At 49.7% G+C, this 18,760-nt stretch overlaps 1 protein-coding gene across 1 annotated transcript; it reads left to right on the top strand.

The window, feature by feature from the left end:
• The first annotated feature begins 993 nt into the window (after window positions 1-993).
• On the top strand, window positions 994-17,916 carry CPSF4L (cleavage and polyadenylation specific factor 4 like). The gene is made up of 6 exons (XM_036835774.1): window positions 994-1,096; window positions 1,635-1,685; window positions 4,183-4,335; window positions 9,059-9,154; window positions 10,028-10,121; window positions 17,871-17,916. Exons 1-6 carry the CDS (start codon window positions 994-996, stop codon window positions 17,914-17,916), a joined length of 543 nt encoding a protein of 180 aa, XP_036691669.1.
• Window positions 17,917-18,760: the final 844 nt, after the last annotated feature.

Genomic DNA, 18,760 nt, shown 5'->3' with positions numbered 1-18,760 from the left:
GGGTGGCGGGCATCCGCTCCCCAGCAGCTCTGAAACCTCGGCTCCGTCGGCAGGGAAGGCCCGCTGGGGGCCAGAGCAGGGGGAGGGGGAAGCCTGCCCCAGTTACAGCCCGCAGATGCTCCTTGGAAAGCCTTTTCCGACGTCCCCAGCCTTGGGGGCAGGGGTGGTGTAATAATGATAAAACAACATTTGCATAGAGATTTCGTTTACAAAGCACTTTCTCAGGGGTGGGAGGCGCCGGGGTGGCGGGTGGAGCCCGGGCTGCGAGGCCGCGGCCTCCGGTTGGTCTCACCTCCTCCCCACCCCCCGGCCCAGCACGGGATCGTGTGCGTGGTAAACAAAGCGCTATTCATCCCGCTGTTTCCGAGTTCTCTGGATGTCGGTCCTTTTCCCTCTCTCCCGTGAAGAGCTCACTCTGGCTTGTCACTCAGGCCAGAGGAGGGGCGTCAGGAGTCCCAGAGGGAGGGCTGGGCTGGGGCCTGATTGAAGGGAAATGCGGAGGCCGAGGGGGGGCTCCCTCCCTCTGCACCGCTCGCCCCGCCCCCAGGCCCTCCGGCTCCCGAGCGCCAGCTCCCGCGAATCAAGAAGACTCAGCGCAGCCGCGCCGGGGCTGGTTTCTGCAACTCTCCTCACAGCTCACCTGTGGCTGTGTCTTTACATTAAAAGTACGAACACGGGCTTGGTAACGTCTGCATGGGCGTCTTTGGGAACATGCAGAGATAAGCAGCGTGTGGGGCTTTGCTCATCCTTCCCCAGCAGCACGCATTGGGAGTGGGACTTATGTACAGGTGGAGGGGACTGAGGCCCTGGGGTGTCTGCACCTGCATCAGGTAACTCCTGTCTAGCTGTGCCTGGGGAGTATAGCTCGGCAGTCAGCCGGGGTGATGGGGTTCCACATCAGAGCCTGGCCCCTTAAGAGCCTCTGATGAGCTATATTAGGCCCATCTGCGGGGGGCTTGAGCAACTTTTAGTAGCCACAGCAGGAGAGAGAGGATGCAGGAGGTCATTGCAGGGCTGGAGCAGATCACCTTCACCTTCGAGAAGGATGTAGAGATGCAGAAGGGCACTGGACTCCTGCCTTTCCAGGGCATGGACAGTGAGTGAGGACGGGGACCCCGCCGCCTCCCTCCCTCCCCACCCCCCAGCCTTCTCTGCAGGCCCCTCTGCTTGGCTCCCTGATGGGGCGGCCCCTTCTCTCTGCCGCTCGCCAGGGAGAAGGAGCAGGGGGCTTGGGCCCACCATCTGGGATCCCCAGCTTAGCCCCTCACTTCTCAGGCCCCCCTCTTACGTCCTTTCCAGGACTCCAAAAAAAAAAAAAAAAATGGGGCTGGCTTCTGGGCAAGCAGACCCAAGAGAGGTAAATTGAAAGAAGTTGGGAAGAAGCACACTGGCCTCCCGAGCTCCCAGGCTGGCCTCGGGCCCCTCCAGCACTTCCGTTTCAGAGTTGGGGGGCTTAGGTGTGGAGGCTGAAGGCTGGTTCCTGAGGCCGGCATCCGAAGGGCCAGGACTTGAGGACCCCCAGGCCCAAGCCTTGGGGGGTAGAAGGGAGACTTGCTGACGGAGGGGTGAAGGCCCTTTGACAGCCACAGCCTCTGGGGAAGCTACCCCCCTCCTTTGCCTTCTTCTCCTTCCAGAGTCGGGCTCAGCTGTGTGCAGCTTCTTCGCTAAAGGGCTCTGCGAGAAAGGTCGGTCAGCAGGTGGGCCTGGGGTCGGGGGTGGGTGGCAGCTGGGGCTCTCTAGGCCACACAGGGTTCAGCTTGGCCTGGAATAGGGTGTTGGATTTGCACCTGGGGAGGGGAAGGTGGGACGGGACAAAATTTTAGTCTTATGGAAAGTAGGCAAGTTGGGGGCTCCATCCAAGAGCCTACCTTCCCCCACGCCCCTAGGATGTCCCTGATTCACTAGCACTGATTAGGGCAGGCAGGGCTGCCTGGAAGGAGACATTCCCTTCTTTCCGCCTTGCTGGGGGTGGGAGTGTTTGTGGGTGTCAGCTGTGTGCTCCCAGGAGGCCTCCGACTTCTTTATTTTCCCCCAGCCGGGGGAGTGGTTTCCTTCCCCCTACTCTTGTCCTCCGAATTAATTTGGAACCTGCTCAGCCGTTCCATCCCTTTCTTTTTCTTTTTTTTTTAATAAGTTTATTTATTTATTTATTGTTGGCTGCGTTGGGTCTTCGTTGCTGCACGCGGGCTTTCTCTAGTTGCGGCGAGCGGGGGCTACTCTTCGTTGCGGTGAGTGGGCTCCTTATTGCGGTGGCCTCTCTTGCTGCAGAGCACGGGATCTAGGCACGTGGGCTTAAGTACTTGTGGCTCGCGGGCTCTAGCGCGCAGGGTCAGTAGTTGTGGCGCATGGGCTTTAGTTGCTCCGTGGCATGTGGGATCTTCCTAGACTGGGGCTTGAACCCGTGTCCCCTCCATTGGCAGGTGGATTCTTTTTTTTTAGCAAATTTATTTATTTATTTATGGCTCAGTTGGGTTTCTGTTGCTGCGCGCGGGCCCTCTCTAGTTGCAGCGAGCGGGGGCCGCTTTTCGCTGTAGTGCGCGGGCTTCTCATTGAGGTGGCTTCTCCCGCTGCGGAGCACGGGCTCTAGGTGCACGGGCTTCAGTAACTGTAGCTCGCAGGCTCTAGAGTGCAGGCTCAGTAGTTGTGGCGCACGGGCTTAGTCGCTCCGCGGCATGTGGGATCTTCCCTGACCAGGGCTCGAACCCATGTCCCCTCCATTGGCAGGTGGATTCTTAACCACTGCGCCACCAGGAAGTCCCTGCATCCATTTCTTGTGTCCTAAGAAAGCTCTGGCCACAGTCTCTGAGATGCTACAACAAGCATCCTTATTTCTCCCCCATCCCAATGTGGCTCAACAATATCCTCTTCCGTGGGGACTTCCCTGGTGGTCCAGTGGTTAAGACTCCGAGCTCCCCACACAGGGGGCGTGGGTTTGATCCCTGGTCGGGGAACTAAGATCCCTCATGCTACGCGGTGTGGCCAAAAAAACAAAACAAAACGGAAAAACCGCTCTTCCAAACCCTTCTCCCCAAAAGCAGCGCTTCGGGGGGTGTGGGGTACCTGACTGAAAAGTAGCAGCTCTCAGCTTTTCTTCTGGCTCCCGAACCACTCACGGGCTCTTCCGATGGAAACCCAGTTGCCCCCAGAAGTCTTGCCTCCAATTTGGGGGTCTCCAGTCCCCCCTAGAGATCCAGGTTAAGAAACTCAATGAGTTTAGGACCTGCTTTTGGGATCCAAGTGATTTTGTTCTTGGGAAGCTGGGAGGCCAGGAGGGGCCCAGGCACGGGGGGGACCTGGGGCCATTTTTGCCACATGCCTCGTCCGTGTTTGGGGCAGCCCTGGACGATGGGTTGGGAGGGAAATGAGCTTGTCGGTCACTCCAGACTTTGTGAAGCCAGGACTAGTGATGCCTCCTGGGGTCCTGTCTCCTCAGCTTGGTCCATCTAGTCTCTAGAACAGTGGTTCACAGAGATACCCTCTTGCAAAGAAATAAAACTAAACTGTTCTTAGGTCTGGAAGGTCAGACCCAGGCAAGCCAATGGCCAGGGCTGGAGGGTAAGGCTCTTTAAGAAGAACACCTCCCCAGCACCCCACAAATTCTATCGGAGAGGTGGCCAAGCACAAGACGGGTCCTGCTAAGAAACTGAGGGGTGTCCTTCCTGCCGATGGCAAGACCAGCTGAGTGAAGATGACAAAGAGTGAAATATAGCGTTTCCAGTTCCTTCTGAATTGTTACCAAGCTGGCTCCTACGTCACCATGTTAGATCTCTGGAATCAGGAAACAGAACATTTGGTTTTTTAAGATGTGAATTCAACAGGTCCTTTATGAGCCTTACTTTGTGCTGGCACCTTGCTAGGATGGGTGGTGGCTCGGGGGGCCAGGGCTGGAAACCAGGGCTCTCCTGTCTGGTAGGAGCACCCCATCAGGCTGGAGGGGAGGGTTGCAGAGGGTGCCACAGAAGGTGTCCTGACAGCCTGGGGGCTCCCCGGGGTTCGAGAAGGGCCAGGGCACCACGCCAGGCAGAGAGGGCTTTGAAGCTGTGTTTTAAGCCGTGTCTGGCCACCAATTCTAGCCTCCCCCAGGCTCCAGGGGAAGGGACGGTGGGACTTCCTTCCAGGGGTGAGCTGGGCTCAGGCTCTAGGCGAGCGGGGACCCCCAGCTGGGTGCTCTGGTGTCCCCAGGGAAGCTGTGCCCCTTCCGGCACGACCGAGGGGAGAAGATGGTGGTGTGTAAGCACTGGCTCCGGGGGCTGTGCAAGAAGGGCGACCAGTGCAAGTTCCTGCACCAGTACGACGTCACCAGGATGCCAGTGTGCTACTTCTACTCAAAGTTTGGTCGGTAATGCCCCTTCCTGGTGCCCGCCCCCCACCCCGGAGGGTAGCAGTGGGGGCCGAGGGATGGGGTGAAGTCTGGGAGGGGCCCCCAAAGGAGGCCTCGCGTGTCCCAGGTTGGCAGACCAGGCCGCGGGGGCCTGCTTCTCCAACCCCCTAGAAAAATTGGAACTGTCCTCTGAGCCCTGCTTCACTGCCCCAGCAGGCTCAGGCACACGCAGCCGGTCCCGCCGAGGGAAGGAGAGGGCTGGAATCAAAGGCTGAATTGTTGCCCTCCCTGGTCCACTCCCGGCTAATGACGCACCCAGACTGGCTCTCTGGAAACGAGCCTTGAACAGGCCCTCTCTCAAGCCCCGGGATGGGCTGGGGTGGGTCGGAACCAGTGTTTCCCAAACAGCAGGCACTTTAACGGTGCTCCATGTCCCCGCAAAGCACCTGCCCCATCGACGCACACCATCTTGCTATTTTTAACTCTTCTTTTAGAAGAAAACTTTACATCGCTTCGGTAAATGGAAAACTAGCATCACTGATTGGCAATAGAAAGTCACTGTAAACGGGAGATCACGAGCTTCAGAAGTTTGGCCCCTGAAATGACCTTGTGTGGTCAGGTCTGGACCCGCGTGTCACCCCCCTCTGACTCAAGTCTTTTGTCATCTGAGGGGCTACATAGGGGAAAGCCAGTGCTGGGTTAAGAACGGGATCTGTGCATGTGTTTCAGGTCTTATCTTTCTCCATAAACTTTTACAGTTCAGTGCTTTTCAGAGCTGGAAGGAGCCTTAAGGATGATCTAGTCTAGTAGTTTTCAAACTGTATTCCGAAGAGGGACTTGGAGGGAGAGCTGGGCCAGCCTCCAGGGACACCTCTGACTGAGGCGGCTTGGCTTTGAAACTTCTGGGGGCTGTGGGCAGCTGTTCCTCATTAGTGTCCATGGGGGGGCATTCCTGGGTATCCAGGAAGCAGGCACCCCGCCCCCCAAGGTCAGTAAGAGCTTCCCCCAGGCTCAAATTCTGTTTCCTGTCTGCTCCTCGGACTTGAGACCTGGCGGTGGCAATTCATGAGGGTTGCCCGCATGTGCCCCTTGTAAGAAAGGACAAAGTGTATATGGGGCCTGGTCCCCCTTGGTCGTCACCTAAAAAACTCTTAATTTAAAACGCCACTTTATTCTTTCAAAAACCTTGGTTGGCTTTCTTTTGGGGATTGGGGACGTGCTGGGCACGGATACGGGAATAGAACTGGGTCCGCTCTGCTCTCAAATAATCCCTCCTGTGAGGGCGGACGTATACACCGGTGGTTACAGTAGGCAACACGTGTTTTTGCTCTTGGAGTAAATGAATGAATACCTTTTTCTAATATCAAAGCATAATTACAGTTCTCATTGGAAGTAAATCGTTTTACTTAAAAAATACTGTTGGGGAGATGTAGGAGTGGGAAAGGGCAGTTGAAAGGAGCTAGGGAGCCCGGGGGCTTTGGCTCCTGGATGTGCTTGTCGCAAAGGTACCTTGGGCAGGGGGCTCTGACAGGCAGACGGGAGGGTGGGGTGCGGTGTCACCTGCTGGCCGAGAGAGGAACGCACAGCCGGCACCCAGGCCAGGGTGGAAAAGCCACCCCCGGTACACAGAGGACTTCCCACAGTCTCCTTCTGTCCCGTGTTCACCAGCCCCCGGGGGGACGTCAGTTCCATTCCTCAGAAGGATGGAGCCCAGAGTTAGCACTGTACCGAGAGCTGCGCACCAACAGCAGGAAGAAAACCCTTTGTCAATATGAGGAGGCGGGTGGAAATGGACACGTTTCTCCTCTTTGAGCCCTGGTGTCCTCGTTTGTGAAATGAGAGAACTGGGTAAGAGTGGGGTTGAAACTCTGGGGAAGGAGTGGTACTCTTGAAGGTTCAGGTGAAACCTTGCTTTGCACAAGCCCAATGTAAAAAATAGATCTCTTTGGAGCTGCTTGGAAACCAGTGGAATTGACACTAATGGCGTTCCTTTTGGCTCTGAAAAGCGCTAAGTTGTAGGCTTTAATTAATTAATTAATTAATTAATGTATTGAAGTTCAGTTGATCTACAATGTTGTGTTAGTTTCAGGTGCACAGCAAAGTGATTCAGTTATATATATATATATTCTATAATATATATATATTCTTTTTTCAGACTCTTCCATTATGGGTTATTACAAAATACTGAGTAGAGTTCCCTGTGCTATATAGTATGTCCTTGTTGTTTACCTATTTTACATATAATAGTGTGTATCTGCTAATCCCAAAGTCCTAATTTATCCCTCCCCTCTTCCCCCTTTGGTAACCATAAATTTGTTTTCTATGTCTGTGCATCTATTGCTGTTTTGTAAATAAGTTCATTTGTGTTTTTATTTTTCTTTAGATTCCACATACAAGTGATATCATATGGTATTTGTCTTTCTCTTTCTGACTTACTTCACCTAGTATGATAATCTCCAGGTCCATCTATGTTGCTGAAAATGGCATCATTTCATTCTTTTTATGGCTGAGTAATAGTCCACTGTATGTATGTACCACATCTTCTTTATCCATTCATCTGTCAATGGACATTTGGGTTGCTTTCCTGTCTTGGATACTGTGAATAGTGCTGCTATGAGCATAGGGGTGCATGTATCTTTTCGAATTATAGTTTTCTCCAGATATATGCCCAGGAGTGGGATTGCTGAATGATATGATAACTCTATTTTTAGCTTTTTGAGGAACCTGTTCTCCATAGGGGCTGTACCAATTTACACTCCCACCAACAGTGCACGAGGGTTCCCTTTTCTCCACACCCTCTCCAGCATTTATTATTTGTAGACCTTGATGATGGCCGTTCTGGCCAGTGTGCAGTGATACCTCACTGTACTTTTGATTTGCATTTCTCTAATAATTAACGATGTTGAGCATCTTTTCATGTGCCTACTGGTCATCTGTATGTGTTCTTTGGAGAAATGTCTATTTAGGTCTTCTGCCCATTTTTTGATTGGGATTTTTGTTTTTTGGATATTGAACTGTATGAGCTGTTTGTGTATTTTGGAGATTAATCCCTTGTCGGTCGCATCATTTGCAAATATTTTCTCCCATTCTTTAGGTTGTCTTTTTTGTTTTCTTTATGGTTTCCTTTGCTGTGCAAAACCTTTAAGTTTAATTAGGTCCCATTTGTTTATTTTTGTTTTTATTTCCATTACTCTAGGAGAAGGGTCCAAAAAGATACTGCTGTGATTTATGTCAAAGTGTGTTCTGTCTATGTTTTCCTCTAGGAGTTTTACAGTATCTGGTCTTCATTTAGGTCTTTAATCCATTCTGAGTTTATTTTTGTGTATGGTGTTAGAGAATGTTCTAATTTCATTCTTTTACGTGTAGCTGTCCAGTTTTCCCAGCACCACTTATTGAAAAGAGACTATCTTTTCTCCATTGTATATTCTTGCCTCCTTTGTCATAGATTAATTGACCATAGGTGCGTGGCTTTCTTTCTGGGCTTTCTATTCTGTTCCATTCATCTGTATTTCTGTTTTTGTGCCAGTACCATACTGTTTTGATGACTGTAGCATTATAGTATAGTCTGAAGTCAGGGAACCTGATTCTTCCAATTCCACTTTTCTTTCTCAAGATTGCTTTGGCTATTTGGGGTCTCTTGTGTTTCCACACAAATTTAAAAAAATTTTTTTTGTTCTAGATCTGTGAAAAATGCCATTGGTAATTTGATAAGGATTGCATTGAATCTGTAGATTGCCTTGGGTAGTACAGTCATTTTGACAATATTGATTGCTCCAGTCCAAGAACACGGTATATCTTTCCATCTGTTTGTGTCATCTTCAGTTTCTTTCATCAGCATCTTATAGTTTTCAGAGTACAGGTCTTTTGCCTCCTTAGGCAGGTTTATTCCTAGGTATTTTATTCTTTTTGATGTGATGGTAAATGGGATTGTTCCCTTAATTTCTCCTTCTGATCTTTCATTGTTAAGTTGTAGGCTTTTAAGGAGGATGAGATTGGAAACACTCACCAATTCTCTATTTGAATGAGGTGAAAACAGGGCTGAATCTTCCCCCTTGGTTCCTTCAGAGCCCCTGGGTCCCTAAGGGGAAGCTAAGAGGGCTTAGACTCCCTCCCCAACTCCTGTGGTCTATGCAAACAGGGCTGGCTCCTCCTAGGAGCCCGGGGTCTTGGTCTAATCCCCAGACAGATTACAGCACAGGCTTTGCGAAACTACAGGTGTCCCTCTGTGTTGCATTTATCTTAATCCCTGTGCCAACTTTGAAGCAGTGCTCTGCTCTTCTTGGCATTTCCCCCAGAAAGAACTGCACCCCTTTACTCTGGAAGCCATGTAGGTTTCATCATAGAGATGAAGCTTTCACCACGTGCATGGCAACATCTTCACGCAGCGTCTATGTCTTCCTGGATCTTAAGCTGCTGGCTCTGGGTCTCCCCTTCCCCATCTCTCCTCGTTCCTTCCTCCCAAGTAGCCTCTAAATACCTCTGGATATCTGGCCCTGCCCCAACTCTTCCAGATGTGTGTATTCACACCCAAGTCCCGCTTAGCCAGTATGATTGCGATCTGCCTTTCTTAGGTTGCAGGAAGGTTTAGAAATATCTTGCTGTCCTCAAAAAGCTGCTGACCACCAGAAGGCAGATAAGTGGCTTATATGCAAGAGGCAGGGTCAATCTTGTTCCAGGAGGGCAGAAGTGACTGCAAAGATGAACCCACTTATGCACAAAGAACACTGGGATTTTCAGGTGGCTGCAACAACAAGGAATGTCCCTTTCTCCATGTGAAGCCAGCCTTCAAGACCCGGGACTGTCCGTGGTATGACCAAGGTTTCTGCAAGGACGGTGAGGCCCTGACAGAAAGAGGGCTCTAGGGGACATGGGGGAGCAGGATTTGGGGGGAGTCTCCCGGCAGGGGAAGGATGCACATTCCTGATGCGGCCTGTGGAGGTCTGCCCCAGGTTGAAATCCCACAGCAGGCCTCTCTGTAGCTCCCCCCAGCCTCCCTGCAGTGGAAACCCTCTGCGGTACATGATGGGCTTCTTGGAGCAGGCTCACTGCGGTTCAAATCCCAATGGCTTCAGAATGTATTGACCGTGTGACCTTGAGCAAATATGAAAAGGGGACCAGCTCCCCTGAGGGCTGTTGGGCCAGGTGGAAGTAGGACCCCTTGGGCAGCCCTGCGCATTGGGTCTGACCCATAGGAGACACTTCTCTGTTCCTTTTACCCATCTGGGTGTCACGTAAATACATTTCACTGTGCCTATCTGGCCAAACTTCGGAGGCAGGGCCCCCATCAGGGTCCCCGTGCTCTGAGCACCGCCGTCCTTTCTTTTCCGGTATCTGGGTGTGTTGTTCTTACTGAGCTCCTGGCAGCCCTGGTTCAGGGAGGATTTTAGGGGAGGGAGGCTGAAGGAGGGTTAGTAAGATGTGTGATTGGTGGGCCTTTGCTCAGCCAAACCTTCTACAGCTAAGTAAATAAAAGCATGCTACACTCCACATCCATGTAAGTCCTCCAAGACAGCGTGTTAGGGACACTTCTAATGCTACTGTTACAGGCCTGGCCAGCTGACACCTACTCCCACACATTCTGAGGTGCCCTTTCCCATCTCAGTCATGTGGCTGGGAAGTTGGTGCTTCCCCTTGCCGGTAAGCTTTGTCATGTGTGTTTCCCCCACTAGCTAAAGAAGATCCTTCTGTTTTCTCTTTGCCCAGCAGGTCCCCTGTGTAAATATCGCCACGTCCGCAGGATAATGTGTATTAACTACTTAGCTGGCTTCTGCCCTGAGGGACCCAAATGCCAATTTGCACAGTAAGTGTGACTCCCCCCGAGTGCTGGGCCCACTCTCTGGCTTCTAGACCTAGATCCTTCTGTACCTTCACTGGCCTGAGGTGGGGAGTGAAGCGTCCGGCGAGCATGTACCCACAATGTTCTCGCTCACCCTACGCCCAGCCCTCCTGGTGCTGTCGGCTGCACTGAACTCTAGCCCATCCTGTTAGTGCCTGGCCATTGCTGGGGATGGGTGTACAGCTCTTAGAAACAGGAGTAGAGACATTCAACACCTACCCGCCACCCCCATCCTCTGCAATTCTCCCTGGCTGGGGTGCCAGCTCCTTTCCCTGTGGGGCTCTGAGAACAGGAAACCTGCATCAGGCTGGTGCAGAACATGTTAATGAGCAGGCAGTGTGTTTGGGGGGTGGTTAGAGCCCGGCTGTAACTATGTCTCTCCATGCCTCCCTCAGTCCCAAGATGAATCTTTTATTCAACCCAAGTTACCTGAAGGTGAGTGCAGGAAGGAGGGGGACAGATGTGGCTCACTCCTTTACTGCGCGGTTCCCTGGGGAACCCTTGCTCCCCAGCCCTGCACTATTCCCAGATGCCCTCACTCTCACACCATCTGCTCCGAGTACCTATCCTGGGAAAGGCACGCATATGGGGTCGCTCCTCCCAGACCCCCTCGCTCCTCCATCGTCTCTGCTTCAGGCAGAGCTTCTCGGCCCCTGAGGCTTTCCTTCTCCTTAGCCGCATAACACATGTGTGGTTTTTATTCAAGAACCTCGGGTCTAGCGGAGGACTTGTGGTCCAGAGTTGTTCTGAATCAGGGCCATCCTGGTTATGCCTGGTCCCTGTGGGAACGGATCCTCCTCCCACTGATATCAAGTCTTGATATGAGAGCCTCCATCCCGGGTCAGCAAGCCACAGCCTGCAGGGTCAGATCTGGGCTTTTGCCTGTTTCTGTACAGCCTGGGACCTAAAAATGACTTTTTAAAGGTGGTGACAAAAAAATCCAAAGTAACATTTTGCGATGTGTGGAAATGAAAATTCCAGTGCTCATAAATAGTTTCACTGGAACAGGGCCAAGCTAATCATTTACATACTGTCTCTGTTCTCATGCTTACGATGGCAAGAGTTGAGTAGCTCCAACAGAGACCAGATGGCCCGCAAAGTTGAAAATATTTACTGTTTGGGCTTCTGCAGAAAAAGCTCGCTGGTCCCTGTGGGGATGTCTGCATGCTGGCCTGCCAGTAAAGTCTGACAGAGGCCAAAGAGGGAGCACGAACGCTGGGGGGAGCAACTGAGCTCTTGTTAATTAGGGGTTCTGTACACAGCCCTAGGCTGGGACGGCGCTGGCACAGGAGGAGGGTGACCCCTGCTGGTTCCCAGTGGGATCGCTGAGAGCGGGTGGGAAGCGATCGGCAACACTGGGGAATTCACAAGCCCATTTCTAACGTCCATCAAAAGGTATGCTTTCGGCAATTAAGGTGTAAACGGAGGCATTTCACAACCTGGTTTCAGTCTGAACGCCTGACTGGAGTCCCTGCCCTCTTTGTACACAGGGAGTGTCTATAATGTTTCCTCTTGGCTTCACTTTCTCTGCAGCTTGTCATCCGGCCAGTGGGTTCGGCACCTGCTTCTGCCTGGGAACCGCACAAGCCCCCTTCCCCGAAAGAGCATCTGCTTCTCCACCCTCAGATGAGGCCCCAGGAGCCCCGGGTCACTTACTGCCTGGGGCTCAGGGCCCTGGATCGGGGCCCGTGTTACAGGGTGAGTGGTGATGAGCTGGGCTACTGCTCCGTTGAGGGCCAGACGAGGGGTGATTAGCAAGATAAAAGCGGACTGAGGTTTAGGAGTGCAAATTAAGAGAGAATGGGGGAATTCAGCTGGTAGACCAAATTGTTCCAATTTCAAGGTCTCAGTAGCCTCATTTTATTTGCGTCTCCTGCCAGACAAGACTGTTTATTTAAAAGGCTAATAAGTTAAACATCTTTCATGCACTATTTTGCTGCCTAATGATCCGATCCCTTGAGTTATTTATACATAATAGCCTTAAGACGTGGCACAGTCGGGGGCGGCTTGGTAAGGAAGGGAATGTCACACCTTACATTTCTTGGTTGCTATCTTCTGGTTCCTCAGGAAGAAAATCATGTTTTACACTTTCATGAGATGGCCTCTGAATTGTCCTGACCTTTGCCTTCTCTAGTCTGCAAGAGAATTGTACTATCAGGCCTTGCCTTCCTCACACGATGGATTTCCTGGTCTTTATGCGTCCACAGCCCTGTTCTTTGGGTTAGTGACGGTGGGGCTTGAATCTCAAGGCCTTTTTCAGGCCAGAAATGGAGCTTCATTTATGAGCAGAATCCATCAAGTTCCTCAGAAAGCCATCTCCTATGATGCCCTAGACAATTTAGGATTTTTCTGTTAGGATCTGAATTTACTAAGTCACACCATTAACATTTTCTCTTGTAGTGTTGAAAAATGAGCCATTATGCCAGTAAGTAAGAGTCAACTGGTAGAACTTACCAGAAAATACCCCTGGTCGGTCTAGGGAACTGAAGGACCTTCTAGTGAAGACGCCCAAAGGCCATCCTGGGGGATCCTGTTCTCAGCTAGCCCACTGCCTGCCTAACCAGGCAAGGAGGTGCAGAAGCAGCCTGTGTTTCAATTTCCTCTCCTCCTGTAAGTGAATGAGCTCCTGAAAATACAGCGGGAGCGGAGGCTGACTGAGTGTGGCAGGGACGAATTATTCATAAAACGGGGGAGCACAATGTACGTAAAACCAAAAGCTCGAGTATATGGGAAACAGTGACTATCCTCTGCTCAGCTCCCGTCCTGCCGCCGACACTTCTGGGCGGCACGTGGACTTCCTGTGCACACGGCCTCAGCTGCTGCTGTAAACAGACAATTAAATCAAGTGGTTTCTTTAGCATGACAGCTGCTTCCCTATATGGCTTCCCTAAATGTAAGACGAGATTCTGTGCATGCCTTCTGTAAGGAATTGGAGGTGGATGGTACGTGTGAGGCTTATCCCGGGGACGTAAGGAAGTGACGTGGATCAGTGAATGCGTGTGGTCTAGGTCACTGTCTGAGTCAAACCCCAATGCAACTTAATCCACGGGGAAAGGAGCAGGGAGGCAAGGCTGTGCCTTTGGATTGGAGGAATGGAGACAAGAGGGACAATATACAGTGCGTGGTAGGACCAGGCCCCCTACCCTTGGCAGATGGAGGCAGCTGCCTTATCCGGCCTGGAGCGGGAGGGTGAGGCCGCGGCTAAGAGGATAGCCGGCCCCGGAGATGGAGACAGATTTGGGCGTCTGAACGCCAGCTCCACCCTGGGCTGCTATGTGACGAACCCTACACAGCCATGCAGGCAGATTACTTAACCTCCTCGAGTCTGCTCCCTCATTCTAGAAAACGAGTGTGGTGGCAGCTCTGGCCTCACAGGCTGGTCGTGAGGATAAAACGAGAGACTGCAGGTAAGGAAGGCTGCACGGCGCTGGGCGGACAAAAGTGAGCACCTAGGTGGTAGCTGGATTTTGGCGTGGATTGTGGCGGGGCCTCTCTCGCTTAGTTCAAGTTCAGGATGTGAACGCAATATGAGGCCACAGGAGGTGTTAGAAAAGCTGTTACTATTTCATTCCTATTATGTGTGACACTTCGCTGGAATTAACAGATGCAAGACTTTTGATCTGACCAAATCTCTGCAAAGTAGGTATAATTAGCCCCATTTTACAGTCCGGACCAAGGAGGCTCCAATTAAGTTAGATAACTTGCCCGAGGACACACCTACTACCCATTTCACAGGTAAGTGTCTGGGAGAGGCAAATAACCAGAATAGAGGAATATTTTTTTTTTTAATTATTTATTTATTTATTTATTTATTTTTGGCTGTGTTGGGTCTTCGTTTCTGTGCGAGGGCTTTCTCTAGTTGCGGCAAGCGGGGGCCACTCTTCATCGCGGTGCGCGGGCCTCTCACTATCGCGGCCTCTCTTGTTGCGGAGCACAGGCTCCAGACGCGCAGGCTCAGCAGTTGTGGCTCACGGGCCCACCTGCTCCGTGGCATGTGGGATCTTCCCAGACCAGGGCTCGAACCCGTGTCCCCTGCATTAGCAGGCAGATTCTCAACCACTGCGCCACCAGGGAAGCCCCAGAGGAATATTTTTTGAAAATATTTTTGTTATGAAGAGTGGTTAACAGTTATACGTAGGACGAATATGGCGGGGGCGGGGGGAGCAGGTATTGAGGGTAACTGGATAATCTGTAAATCAGGAAAAAAAAGGACCGAAAGAAATAGGAGCAGCAGATAGGGCTTCCCATAAAGTATAAAACACTCCACTGATGATAATACAAAATGATTTATTCTTAATAGCTGAATATTTTAATATATATAGAAAAAAGGCAGTATTTCAGGTATTATCACTCAGGATTAAACTCAACTCAAGTAGGTAGCACCTTATACAGACCATGCGCGTTACAGCAGGGTGTCCAGACGTGCCTGTGAATGTTTCCAGCCTCCAGTAACCGAACCTTCCCGGTAAATCTTCGAGGATGGAGAGAAGCCTGGGTATCACTGTTAACTCTTCTGCAGGGTGGATGGGAATTCTCAGGCTGCGTTTCTACACACATTGCTGGAAGCCGTGTTCGGGAAGGCACGCGGCTGCCCTGGAAGCAGAACCTAAGCACTGCTGCTTACCCAGGGAAGCTCCCACAATGCCAGGGAAGATGCGGAGCACAATTTTAAGAGACAAAATGTAGGAGGCTGTTTAAAACGGAACAGCATGTTAAGAACATTCCAGACTTCTCTCCTGGCTTTGTGGAGACACGAGCTCCTATCTATCTCCTGGTTGAAGCACACTGGCTTTGCATGGAGCAGATCCTCACTCAAGGACAACTCCAGCTTTGAAAAGAACCTCTAGTCTTCCTAAGGAAGCCTGGAATCTGCCAGATCACATAAATGGGTGGGCCTGGCTGTGCAAACAAACTTACGTCATAGTATGAACAACACATGCAGCCTCGTAAGGCAAGTTTACAATATTGCAAACTGGAGCCAAGAGACATATCCCTGGATCATGCTGCATTTGTTTAGATCTGAATCTAAGAAAAGAATCAATCAGTTATCAGCTGACCTTAACTCTCTTACACTATTTTGAACATTACTAAGAAATCATTAAAAGACTCGATAAGAGGTCTTCAAGGATTTCCCTACCTCAGAGGGCAGCAATGCGTAGATAGGGAAACCTTTCCCTGTTACTTTGTGGACGTAATCAAATAATTCCAGAATCTGGACAAACTTCAGACGGCTTTTTCAAAGTCACCCACATCATTTTAAGAATCAATGCTCAGCTCATCTGCACAGGCACATTCCTGGGGTCAAGGTGGAGCTGGTTTGGGGCTGTCGACTGCTCTATCTCTCTCAACGTACAGCTGCAAAGCATCTCTGCCAAACACCAGATGAGGACACCAAGGCACAGAGAGGTTAAGTCACTTGCTCAAGGTCACACAGATAGTTTACACTGACACTCGCACTGGAAGCCCAGAAAAAAGAGATAATTAAGTACATGCCACAACAGAAACTGAAGGGTAACTATTCCTTAGGTGATGTTAAATATGTTGGTACCTACAACTGAAAATGCTACTTTGGCTTGGAACAGAAACAGACTGGGAGACATCAGAGGTCAAGGCCCGGCTAAACTTGGTCACTTCATTCTGATGGCTCACCAGCAGGAGACAGCCATTCAGACGGGAGACAAGGTGGCGGAGCGGAAGGGCCTTGAGCCCACCTCCTCTCACGAGCACACCAAACTCACAACTACCTGCTGAACAAACATCGATTAAAAAAAAGACTGGAACCTACCAAAAAAGATATCCTACACCCAAAGACAAAGAAGGAAGCACAGCGAGATGGTAGGAGGGGGTGCAAGTGCGACACAATCAATTCCCACACCACCCGGGTGGGTGACCCAGAGACTGGAGAATAATTTTATCACAGACTTCCTCCTAGAAGAGTGAGGGTTCAGAGCTCCACATCAGGCTCCCCAGCCTGGGGGCCTGGCGTCAGGAGGAGGAGCCCCCAGAGCATTTGGCTTCGAAAGCCAGCGGGGTTTGACTGCAGGGGCCCCACAGGAGTGCAGGAAACAGAGCCTCCACTCTTGGAGGGTGCAGAGCACCAGGACCCAGGACAAAAGCAGTGACTTCATAGACGCCTGGGCCAGACCTACCTGGGCAGCCCTCTTGCTTGGGTAATTAGCACCAACACCTGGGCCCACCCAACAGCCTACAGGCGCCAGTGCTGGGAGGCCTCAGGCCAACCAACCAACCAACAAGGAGGGAACACAGCCCCACCCATCAGCAGACAGGCTGCCTAAAAACTTCCTGAGCCCACAGACACCTCTCAACATGCCCCCTGACACAGCCCTGCCCCACCCAGAGGGCAGACACCGGCCCCTCCCACCAGGAAGCCTGCACAAGCCTCTAGACCAGCCTCACCCACTGGGGGCAGACACCAGAAGCAAGAAAACTACATTCTTGCAGCCTGCGAACCAAGGCACAGAACTTGGGAAAAGAATGCATGTGGAGTGAGGAGCTACAAGAAGTTTTAAGAAAGAGTTGTTAGAAAATACAAAGAACAACCAAACAGAGTTGAAGAATACAATAACTGAAATGAAAAATACACTAGAAGGAATCCATAGCAGAATAAATGAGGCAGAAGAATGAATAAGTGAACTGGAAGACAGAATGGTGGAGATCACTGCTGTGTAACAGAATAAAGAATGAAATGAGGACAGTTGAAGAGACCTCTGGGGCAACATCAAATGCACCAACATTCACATTATAGGGGTCCCAGAAGAAGAAGAAAGAAAGGGTCTGAGAAAAGATTTGAAGAGATAATAGCAGAAAACTTCCCTAACATGGGAAAGGAAACAGTCACCCAAGCCCAGGAAGCGCAGAGAGTCCCATACAGGATTAACCAAAGGAGGAACATGCTGAGACACACAGTAATAAAAATGACAAAAATGAAAGATTAAGAGAAAGTATTAAAAGCAACAAGGAAATTCCCATAAGGTTATCAGCTGATTTTTCAGCAGAAACTCTGCAGGCCAAAAAGGAGTGGCACAATATAAAGTGATGAAAGGGAAAAACCTAAAACCAAGATTACTCTACCCAGCAAGGCTCTCATTCAGATTTGACAGAGAAAGCAACAGCTTAAGAACTGGCACCACCAAACCAGCTTTACAACAAATGCTAAAGAAACTTCTCTAGGCGGGAAACAAACACGTGGAGGCTAAACAATATGCTTCTAAACAACCAATGGATCACTGAGGAAATCAAAAAACACCTAGAGACAAATGAAACCTAAAACACAAGGATCCAAAACTTATGGGATGAAGCAAAAGCAGTTCTAACAGGGACGTTTATGGTGATACAAGCTTACCTCAGGAAACAAGAAAAATCTCAAATAAACAACCTAACCTTACACCTAAAGCAACTAAAGAACAAACAAAATACAAAAGGTAGAAGGAAAGAAGTCATAAAGGTCACGGAAGAAATAAATAGACTAATAAAACAATAAAAAAGATCAATGAAACTAAAAGCTGGTTCTTTGAAAAGATAAACAAAAATTGATAAACCTTTAGCCAAACTCATAAGAAAAAAAGGGATAGGGCCCAAACCAAAAAAATTAGAAATGAAAAAGGAGAAGTTACAACCGACATAAGAGACCACTACAAGCAACTCTATGCCAATAAAATGGAGAACACCTAGAAGAAATGGACAAATTCTTAGAAAGGTACAATCTCCCAAGACTGTACCAGGAAGAAACAAAATATGAACAGGCCAATTACAAGTACTGAAATTGAATCTGTGATTAAAAAACTCCCCAAAAATGAAAGTCCAGGACCAGATGGCTTCACAGGCGAACTCTACTGAACATGTAGCAAAGAGTTAACACCTATCCTTCTGAAACTATTCCAAAAAATTGCAGAGGAAGTAACACTTCCAAACTCATTCTATGAGGCCACAATCACCCTGATACTAACACCAGACAAAGACACCACAAAAAAAGAAAATTACAGGCCAATATCACTGATGAACACAGACGCAAAAATTCTCAACAAAGTACTAGCAAATTGAATCCAACAGTACATTAAAAGGATCATACACCATGATCAAGTGGGATTTATCCCAGGGATACAAGGATTTTTCAATATCTGCGAATCAATCAGTGTGATACAGCACATTAACAAATTGAAGAATAAAATCCATATGATCATCCCAATAGACGCAGAAATAGCTTTTGATAAAATGCAACATCCATTTATGATAAAAACTCTCCAGAAAATGGGCACAGAGGGAACCTACTTCAAGATAATAAAGGCCATATATGACAAACCCACAGCTAACAGCACACTCAATGGCGAAAAGCTGAAAGCATTTCCTCTAAGATCAGGAACAAGGCAAGGATATCCACTCTTGCCACTTTCATTCAACATAGTTTTGAAAGTACTAGCCACTGCAATCAGAGTAGAAAAAGAAATAAAAGGAATCCAATTTGGAAAAGAAGTAAAACTGTCACTGTTTGCAGATGACATGATACTATACACAGAAAATCCTAGACTCTTAACAAAAAACTGCTAGAGCTCATGAATGAATCTGGTACACTTGCAGGATACAAA

The sequence above is a fragment of the Balaenoptera musculus genome, chromosome 20 (genome assembly GCF_009873245.2).
Source record: "Balaenoptera musculus isolate JJ_BM4_2016_0621 chromosome 20, mBalMus1.pri.v3, whole genome shotgun sequence".
Taxonomy (NCBI): domain Eukaryota; kingdom Metazoa; phylum Chordata; class Mammalia; order Artiodactyla; family Balaenopteridae; genus Balaenoptera; species Balaenoptera musculus.
The sequence above is the reverse complement of the archived record's forward strand: the minus strand, read 5'-3'. Positions and strand labels throughout refer to the sequence as shown.